Source organism: Neomonachus schauinslandi, chromosome 16, assembly GCF_002201575.2.
Source record: "Neomonachus schauinslandi chromosome 16, ASM220157v2, whole genome shotgun sequence".
Classification (NCBI taxonomy): Eukaryota; Metazoa; Chordata; class Mammalia; order Carnivora; family Phocidae; genus Neomonachus; species Neomonachus schauinslandi.
The window spans coordinates 56,136,518-56,146,620 of NC_058418.1; the positions used below are offsets into that span (position 1 = coordinate 56,136,518).

General features: G+C 49.5%; 1 protein-coding gene across 1 annotated transcript in view; it reads left to right on the plus strand.

Annotated features, from left to right (window-relative positions):
* Positions 1-10,103, plus strand: part of GSE1 (Gse1 coiled-coil protein) — a 52,141-nt gene extending 42,038 nt beyond the window's left edge. Inside the window, exons 13-16 of the mRNA XM_044911424.1 lie at positions 438-809; positions 2,453-2,728; positions 5,435-5,538; positions 6,237-10,103. Of these exons, the coding sequence (XP_044767359.1) occupies positions 438-809; positions 2,453-2,728; positions 5,435-5,538; positions 6,237-6,371 (887 nt within the window). The 3' untranslated portion in view covers positions 6,372-10,103. The remainder of the gene's footprint in view (positions 1-437; positions 810-2,452; positions 2,729-5,434; positions 5,539-6,236) is intronic.

Here is a 10,103-nt window from a genome sequence, read left to right on the forward strand (position 1 = left end):
CTCTCTCTCTCTCTCTCTCTCTCTCTCTCTCTCTCTCTCTCTCTCTCTCTCTCTCTCATGGCTCCGGTTAAACCTTGCTGCGCTGCTGAGTGGAGCAGGAAATCTTTAGGGTCCGGCCCTGTTCTCAAATCCTAACATGGTCTTTCTTACCGGGTTGGGCCACGTAACATCTACCTTTTGGGTGATCTGAAGCAACTTGCTTCTTCCTTCAGATTCTCTTTCTTCCCGGATGCCTTCCTGGGGCGCCTTTCAAGGATGGACTTGCTGCTGAACACAGCCCCACCTTCTGACCACACGCGCTCACTGACGTTTAATTAAACGGCCCCCTGAGTCTTCGTCCTTTGCACTAGGTCTTTATTAAACGTAAGCTCTAGAGGTCAGGGTCCGCCTGTTCACTTGCCGCTCTTAACATTTTCCTCGCTTTCTGTCTCTAAAAGAGCCAGCCACGCAGCAAGCCTCTCTGGATACGGAGAAGCCTGTGGGTGTTGCTGCTTCCTTGTCTGACGTTGCAAACGCCATGGAGCCTGGGAGACTGGAGCAGCTCCGGCCGCAGGAGCTGTCGCGGGTCCAGGAGCCAGCTCCTGCCAGCAGCGAGAAGGCCAGGCTGAGTGAGGCCCCCGGGGGCAAGAAGAGCCTAAGCATGCTTCATTACATCCGGGGCCCTGCGCCCAAGGACATTCCCGTGCCACTGTCCCACAGCATCAACGGGAAGAGCAAGCCGTGGGAGCCCTTCATGGCGGAGGAGTTTGCACATCAGTTCCACGAGTCTGTGCTGCAGTCCACCCAGAAGGCCCTGCAGAAGCATAAAGGTAAAGAGGCTGCGTGTCCCTGTCCTGCTCCCATGTCACGAGAGGAGCCTGGAGCACTCAGCTGCAGCCAGGGGCTTGCCCCTTAAACTTCAGTGTGCACAAGGCACCTGAGACGGGACCAAGAGGTCTCCATTGCTAACAGGTGCCCAAGTGATGATGGTGCCCCAGGTCTACTGACCACACTTCAAGAAAAGTTAGCGAGCAATGTCCTCTGAGTTGAGTTAGAAGCCCTTCCTTTTTGTAGAGCCAGGTGAGAGGTCTCTCAGGCACAGAGAGGCTCTGTTCCTTCTGTAGCTTATGGATTTTCCAGCATTCCCGTACACACTCACCTGGGAATCTCCCTGCTCTTTGATAACCAGCAGGTGTTTGTTCCAGTAACCTCAGAGAGCACTTTGTATAACACTCGAGCCCCCGGATCCACTCCCCTTGGACATTTCGGTGGGAGTCCCCGAAGGTAGGAGAACAGGAGTCACTACAGCTCATTCTCACTGAATCAAAGGTTGAAACTGACTGGAGGGAAAATCCCCAATGGCTAAGTAACTACTGAGTATAAAATTTTCGTATGCTCTGATAGCCAGAAGAAGATAATTAGGTTATTAGGCCAAACGTGTTTATTACTACAAACTATAAAAGAGGAATGTGGGTAAGTAAGCATCTGTAGACGCACAACTCTGACACTGTGTCAACATCTCCTAGGTAAGTTAACGCCGCCATCAACAGAGACAGAAAGATACCAAAAAGCAAAGGGTGGTGGTTTTCGCAATGAAAATCTGGAGGAATTCTTGACTGGGTGTTTGTCATGAATTTACTTGAACGAATCTTGTTTTTCAAGGAGAAAATACTTTTGACAAGATGCCCGGGTTAAATACCCCATGGCCTCCCAGACACACCTCACAGAGGCTTTTCTGTGGATCTAGGACATGTTTTTCCTGCCTTGTTTTACATCAACCCTTTCCTGACATTACACTCAACTGTTTCCTTAAGATTCATTTATTTTAGCGCACGTGCAACAATCCGAAGCAGGCTCTCTGCCCAGCCCAGAGCCTCACACAGGGCTCCATCCCAGGGGCCCAGAGATTGCAACCTGAACAGAATTCAGGAGTCGGACGCCCCACCAGCTGTGCCACCCTAGCACCCCTTCCTCGGGATTTTAAGGCCACGCGTCTCCTGCCGGTCTGAGCCCTACAGGTGCATCGCCTGCGCACGTCCCAGGCCGGAGCAGAGGCCGTGTGTACCTGTTAGGACACGCCCTGCGGGGCCATGCCACAGGGCGGCGCCAACCTTAGCTAAAGAGGTCCGAACAACAGCTAACGGGGTATCCCTGGGGACCACGGGACGTGCACTTTCTGAGAGAGTGGGGACTGGTATCCACAGAGGGCCAGCCGCAGACCAGGCTCAAGCACCATTTCCCACAACAGGACGCTGACGCTCTGGGATCGGCGTGGCTGAGACCGCACCCCGTTAGGACTGAGTGGAGTGGACTGCATCCAGGGCTGCTCTGTCATTACGGCTCTCTGACCTTGCCCTTGGGTGCCGTGTTTGACCTCTGAAGGGCATAGGTCTCTCCGTACTGCCTTTAGTCAGCAGACCTGCAGTCACACACGCTCCTGCAGGCCTGTGACGAGCCTGTTCTGTCCCCGCAGGGAACGTAGCCGTGCTGTCTGCAGAGCAGAACCACAAAGTTGACACGTCCATCCACTACAACATTCCCGAGCTACAGTCCTCCAGCCGGCTCCCTCTGCCCCAGCACAACGGGCAGCAGGAGGCCCCCCCTGGGAGGAAGGGCCCCCTCACGCAGGAGATGGACCAGGACTCAGAGGAGGACGAGGAAGACGGAGAGGAGGATGAGGACGAACCCCCCAGGCGCAAGTGGCAAGGGATTGAGGCAATCTTTGAAGCTTACCAGGAACATATAGAAGGTACAGTGAGGGGGGAGGGGGCCGAGGGCTATGGGAAAGAGAGTAAAAGCAGCTCCCTCATCCCATCCGTGTGGGGTCTCCCTGCCAACCCCGGGGACTCTGGTGGCACTGACACTCCGCATTCCTGGGGCACAGCTAGGTAATTTTCCTCTGCTACTCTGCCTATTTCAAGAACTGTTCTTCAGGCTTCTGCAGGTGCCCCAGTTTACAGACTAGAGGCCACTGTCACTGGAGGAACTTAAGTTCCAGTGCCTGCCATCACTCAGTGTTGACAGCCAAGCCTGGGACATGCTCTCTGTGCTTGCTGTCTTCCATCGCGCGTCTCAATAGTCCATCAGTTCTGACTGTGGCTACACACAAGGGGCCTGAGGACAGAAGGTTTATGAACTTAGCTGAGCCCCAGATAGTGAGGCCTTGTCACTGCCAGAGGCTGCCTCCCCTTCCAGTGCCTCAAGGCTGCTGGCAGTTCCCTCACAGGCCCTGTCACCCTCCGGGCTCGCGCTTGGCGCAGGGAGGCGAGCCCTCACCAGCCACCGCACGCCTCTCCCGCCCTGGCCTAGTGCTTCGGGGTGAGGGGCCGTGGGTGGGAAGGTCACAAGGCCTGAGTGCTGTCCTCGTGCTTGTCGCACACTGGCTCACTTCTCTGCTCCTCCGTTTCCTCGAGAGGCCTCTAGCTTGCAGGCTGGGAGGCTGCAGTGCGTTGACTTCAGTGCAGGGGTCCCCTGCCCCGTCTGGAAGGGCAGGTGGTGAGCTGGGCGCCCACTGTTGGCCTCCCGCCCCACCCCCCTGACCATCTTTGAGGTGTCGGGGAGGGGGGCTACCGCTCCCTGACCCGTGCCTTAACATTCGGAGGAGTTTTCATTTTGAGCATGGACTGGGAATCCTTTTCCACTTGATTATGGAATGTCCTAATCATTGCAAATCCTTTGAGAACACATTTTAAAACACTCACAAAAGGAATGCCCATGTAACCACAAGCAGCCTATCTGCTCCTGCACTTTGAATCCTGTTTTGAACTGCTCACTCCTTACACGTTGTTTCCAAGTGAATACATATGTATCTAGAACCAGTATAGAGCATTTTTTCACAGAGTGAAATGTGTCCATCTTATCTGGGTTTGTTTTTTGGTGCCTTGTTGGGAATCCTTCACTGCCCCGAGGACACGATTCTCTCCACTTTCTTCTAAAATTCTTCAGGCCCTGCTTTTGTTAGGCCTAGAATTCATTTCTGTGCATGGCTTAAGGTAGAAATTCATCCTCCCTCCCCCCCTCAGCGAATAGACAGTTACCCTGGCAGTGTGTGGGGTGCTGTCGTGGCCCCCTCCGCCACGCCCGGGGCGAGCTGTGGAGCCCGTCTCTAGGCCGCGCAGTGGGTGCACTGGCTTGGCCTCTCTCTGCTGAGGAGCATGCTTGCATCTGCTGCACTTCTCTGGGCCCTTGGGGGTCCCCCCATGGATTTTAGGACCACCTTGTTTGTTCCAAAAAATTCTTAGAATTTGCAGTTGCACTGAATTTACAGACTTGGGGAGAATTAGTATTTTTGATAGCAGTGCTATCACCTCTAGGATTATGGTATTAAATTGCATTAAACCATTTACTTTTTGCTGTAAGCAGCATCCTTTTATTACATTGAGTTTTAGGTGTTAGTTGGGTTATCATGGATTTTTTTAGTTTTTGTTTTCCTTTATTCCTTACATGATCGTAGATGGTCAGACCTTCTGTCAATCAAATTTAGTTCTGCTGAGTTTTTACTTTTTGTCCTGCTGCCATGCCGAGGACCTCTGGGCTATTGAACAGAGCACTGGGAAGAAATAAAGGTTCTCATTGGCTGCCGTGTTGATGGCACAGGACCGTCCGCGTTCACGTGGTGCGTAGGTCCATGGAGGGGACAGCCTTCGTGTTTGTGCCTTTGGTGTTCTCTGCTGTTGCTGGCTGAGCTTGTTAGCACTTCCGGTTTGTGCTCTTCAGCGGTAGGAGACGGGTTTTACTGCCCTGCGTTTTGCTGTCGCAGTTGTTCTGCCTCTGTAATTCAGTCAGCTAGCCTGTCCTGGCTTTCATTCCTTTTGTTAAACTCCAAAAAAAAAAGTTTACTTCTTGTTCCCGTAAAGTCCATCACAGGACTGCGGGACTCTCCAGGACAAGTGCCCTCCAGGTAGGGGGCTCAGCATTCCACACTACTTGGAGTTGCTGACCCCTTTTTCTACATAGGTTTCCACAGCCGACACAGGAAAAGCACTAAGGCTTCAGCCCAGCCTGGCTTTCATTCTTGAAACACTTCACAGAAAGCAGAGATTTATCCTTGAAAGTTTGAAGTCACTCCTGTTAAAACCAGGCCCAAGATCTTTTGGAAAGGCAGAGATAGTACACTTTCAAAGTTCAAGTTTACTCTGGCTTTCTTTTTTTTTTTTTAGCAGCTTATTAAAAGCTTTCATACCTAAGTCTTAAAATTTTCTATCTTTTCTTTTGAAAAATGCATTTTAAGACCGTAAATTTGCCCTTAATGACTTCCTAAGGTGTATGTCTTAAATAGCCTTTTGATGCTAGGTCCTCTGTCTGTATGCCACGGGGCTGGATTTCCCTGCGTAATGCACACGGCTGGGCGCTGTGGGCCAAAGGACAGCTCTGGCTGCCTGAAGAGGAGGGCAGCCCTGACCAAGCCCATGGCCCCTGGGTACAGAAAACATACCAACATCGCGTATCTTTTCAGAGCAAAACCTGGAGCGGCAGGTCCTGCAGACGCAGTGCAGACGGCTGGAGGCCCAGCACTACAGCCTCAGCCTCACAGCCGAGCAGCTCTCCCACAGCATGGCGGTGAGTCTCCGTGCCACCCACGGAAAGAGAATAAACAGCAGCTGGGTGGGGGTGGTCTTAAAACACCCCCTGCTTTGTTTAACCTTTCATTACCCATACAGTTGAGTTTTGAGGGGTAATGCTCTTTTATGAAACTACAACTTGTAATTGGGGGGGGGGGGGTACTGTGAATTTACAGAATATTGATCCTGGGAGCGAGATGTTAATCTAATCTCCCTCTGGGCGAGTTGGTACCTGTATCCATCTCCCCCGACGATTTGCTGAATGGAGAAGGATCTTACAGGAGGAGCTAAGCTCTTAGGAAGCGGCCCCTCCCACTCCTGTAGCCGGGTCCCACTGCTCTGTCAGCTGCGCTGGTATTCCCCACTCCCTGGCTTCCTCTTGGCGCATGGGGCCATGGGGCCGCAGATCTTGGCAACTCCAGAGCAGCAGCAGTTTTATGGGCTAATTTTTTAAAATCTTAGGGTTGATGTTGAGCCAGCAGTGTACCCTGGTTCTATGGGAGTGAGCAGGTCCTAAGGCTTTGGGCACAGCTTGAACTGGTTCATCCCAGAGACCACGGTCAGAATCCTGAGCCGGGAAGGGGAGGTTTCTGGAGCCTAGAAGGTGTGCCTTTCCTCATGGCCCCCAGAGCATTCATGCATCACACCCATTTCCCTACTACAAAATGAATGTTTTACCTGAATCTCTCTCTCCAGGAGTTGAGGAGCCAGAAACAGAAGATTGTTTCAGAGAGGGAGCGACTCCAGGCAGAACTGGATCACTTAAGGAAGTGCCTTGCGTTGCCTGCAATGCATTGGCCTAGAGGTTACTTTAAGGGATATCCTAGGTGACGGTTTCCCTTGCACTAGGCCGAACCTATAGTATAGAAATATTATCTATTTTATTACCTTGAATATTTAATATTTTTCACTGGGAGGTTTGAAGCTTAAAACAAAACAAAAAGAGAATGTGCCATGCATGAAGCAAAGGATTCCAGGCTCTGAAGAACGAATGAACTCGCCTTGACTTCAATGCAGCTGAATCACCTTTGTCATTCAGTGAGCAACCGATGTAGGACGCCCATAGTTCTTTTTAAAGGTGGTTTTATTCTTCCCCCGGTCATTATTTTCGAATCTGAAAGTGAAGGCTCCCTTACCAACACTAAAACTGGATCATTTATGGCCCCTGGGTGCATAAGACTGGATCAGACCGAGCGTGTTCTGTTCCTGGTGTGGCCGTGTTAGCACGTCCTGAGAACCCAGTCTGCTTTCGCTGCAGCGTTGGGTCGGCCTCGCTCCTCCCCAGGACTGAGACCTGCTTCAGCTGGAAGAAGGTGGGGTGCATTTCCGGTAAAGGGCTTATTTGTTTGTTACTTTTCTGCAAAATTTTCGAAGCAACAGGTCCTAGGAGCACACAAAGCAACAGTACTGAAGCCTCACCCAAAGGCTTTTCCCTGGAAAAGCTCTTCTCTAAAGCGCATCAACAAACTGAAGGTACCTTTTTATTACTCCGTGGGGGGAAATGTACAGAGCTGTGTGTCTACATACGTTCACACCCACCGATTGTTACTGCGGCGGGCTGTTTTCATACAAACGTAAATTTTGAGAGAAAAGTCAAAGGTGCTTCAGCCTTGTACTGTGTATATATATTAAAAAACAAAGTTTTGTATGTTTTTATTACTTTAATTATTGTTATAAAAAGCCTGCCATTTTTAATATGTGGTTTCGGGGGATTTTTGTTTGTTTGTTTTCCTGTTTGGGGGTTTTGTTTGTTTTTTTGCTTTTGTTTTTCTGGGCAAAAAAACTTGCTTTTAGTGTTTGTACTGCTGCTGGTCAGGACATTAAAATATTGAAGTGTTTTTAAAAATTGAAAAGTAAAAGAGCTTACCACTGGCGCCTATGAGATCACTTCATTTTTGAGTTGTACCAGAAAGTGATGTAGAAAGCCATGTGTTCCTTCTTACCTCCTCCTGTCCCCTCCCCCTGGCTCTGGACGGCAAACAGAACCAGTTGCTATCGAGGAGGGCCTCGTCCCCAGGCGGGAACAAGCAGCTGCCGTGTGTGCACCTGCGTGTGCACGCAGCTCTGTTGAAAGAACCAGTCAGGAAGTGAGCGAGTTCTGTGATAGGATTCGAAGGTGTCTTACAGCAGTCTGAGAACAGGTGCAAAGTAGAAACTTTAGAAGCTTTATTTAGATGCAAAGCTTTGTAAAAGCCTAAAAGTAGGGTAAACAATGTCTGAGCTGAACTCCTCCTCCTCTCGGGAACTTACTGTTAAGAGCACAGGAGCGGCTAGAAACTAGGAATGCCATCTCAGTGCAAAGAGTGTTTCCTTCTCGTCCCAGTTACTGCTTATTCAGGCAGTGTCTAATCTAGATCAAGCAGATAATCTCTTGCCGAATGGGCCTCAACCAGAGGCCAAAGCAGCCAGTGGTTGGTCTGTCGGGGGTGGGGGTGGAGGCAAGAGTCTTGATGGCCACTGTCCCCTTCACCCCGGGTCAGGGGAAGGGCTGGCTGACCTTCAGGAAGGCTACTCACTGCGATCAGTGGCCGCACCCTCAGCCCCAGACCTTAGCTGTGCAGAACAGCTTGCTGGCAGATGGCACTGCGTTGCTTTATCTGTTCCCACACCGTTTGCTTTGTATGTCTGCCAAGAATCTTCCAGTTATTAGCAAACTCAGACAAAAAGTGCCGCCAGTATTAGCAGCAGTCAACAAGCGCCTTCCTCTCCGCAAAAACGACTTGAAGAGAACGAAGGCCTGTTCTGTGGGCCTCCTCCCCTGCAAAGACACTGAGAGATCAACATGTTCCACAAGTGGGGACAGGTGTTCAGAGGGAGCTCTACTGCCAAGTCAGGGAAAACTATTACTGAATGTCTCTAAAGTCGGCTTGCTACTTCCAGTCTGAAACAGCAAGCTTAAGAGTTACATCTTTGCACCTCACTCCCTGTCCCCCACCATCACAGGAAAGGGCTGGATGCCCCTGCTGATCAGCTTGGCAATGGCCAGAGGAAACAGGAAGCACAGCCCAGCCCCTCACCAGCCCAGGGGAGTCCCTTGTAGGGGTTTTCTGTAATGGGAGGAGGTCATGGGGTAAAGGGATGCAGCCATACGGGAGAGGTCTCTGACCAGGGGTACAAGCTGTGTCCCTGAGCTAGAAGAACTGCTCCTGTCCCTTCTGATTGAAAACACCACCTTGCCCCTGCCTTCCTGCTTCTGTCACTCTGCCTCCCCACACTCTCACCTATCTGTAATCAGACAATCAGAATATAAACCAGTAAGGCAGCATGAAGAAACTCAGAAAAAGGTAAGAAAGCATCTTTAGAAAACAAAAGTGTACCATTAAGACCTAGTGCTTGAATGGTTTTTCCCATCTGGTAATCTTCAGATGATTCAGAAACAGCCTTCAAATCCTATCCTTAGCACCTAAGTCTCTTCAGTTTGGGCTTAAAATTTAATAGATACATAATTTCTGAAGCTTTTTGTTCAGCTAGTTCACAATGAGTTTAAAAGATGGAAGTTCAGAAGTACACCACATTTGCTCTAGAATGGGTTATGCAACTTCTGTCAGTATTTTCATGAAGACCTCTGTCTTTCACGACCTTGAGTCTTCCTGCCGCACCTGGAAGAGAGGGCTGCCATCTGTCCTGAAGGGGATTTCACTCAACTTGTGAGGGTGCTCTCCCAAAGCCAAGGTCATGTGGTTCCACATTTAATCAGATCATTAGAAACAAACCAGAGCTCTCCCTAAAACTTGGCACTATATAACCTCATCATTTGGAAATGTTTTCACATAATTAGAGCCAAACGGATATAAAATAGGATCTTAATCCACTATCTCAGATAAGTGACCAAGGTAAGACTTAACAGTTTCTCCTATGGAAAGAGTATAGGCTAAACACTTAATTGGCATTAACATTCTCATAGATTATACCCTTAAAGAAACTCCAAGAATATTAAAAGGAGCCCACACTTTCAGCAGCCGAGAATTACAACACAAGCAATCTCAAGTTCGTACGTGGAATGGTGTTTTCCTCAAACAGCTCAATAATGCTGCCAAATCTCAAAAATCAGATAACCCCCTTTTCCCTCTGAGCCGTTTTTAAGTAGAAAATTCCAAGGACCCACCACAAGATGGAGATGGTCAGCACAAGCCGATTCTGTTACTCTTAGGTGTATATTAGCCACTTAGCAGCCATGCCTGCACTCCTTCAAGGAAACCAGTTCCGGACTTCCTCACTACTTGCAGTACCCTGTTCATCCCAACTTTCTGGTCCAGCGCTTAAGTGAAACTCTTACCTCTGCCTTGACCTGAGGAAGACCATGCTAATTGGTTGTGTTACTTTGTATGTACCCTGTGCTTAAGGTAGAACAGTAAAACCAGTACATGAGAGGGAGGAGGAATGCCTCGGTCACTCTGGGGGCAGTTTAGATGCTGTGAAATTAAACCTGTTCTAAGTGTACTTGTTTGAATTAATTGTATTGTAATATTATTTGTTGAATGTAGTAATTAGGTATTTATGAATATATTGCTGTAATTTCTGACAACATCCAAAAAAATAAAATCTTCCTAAATCATGTTAAGA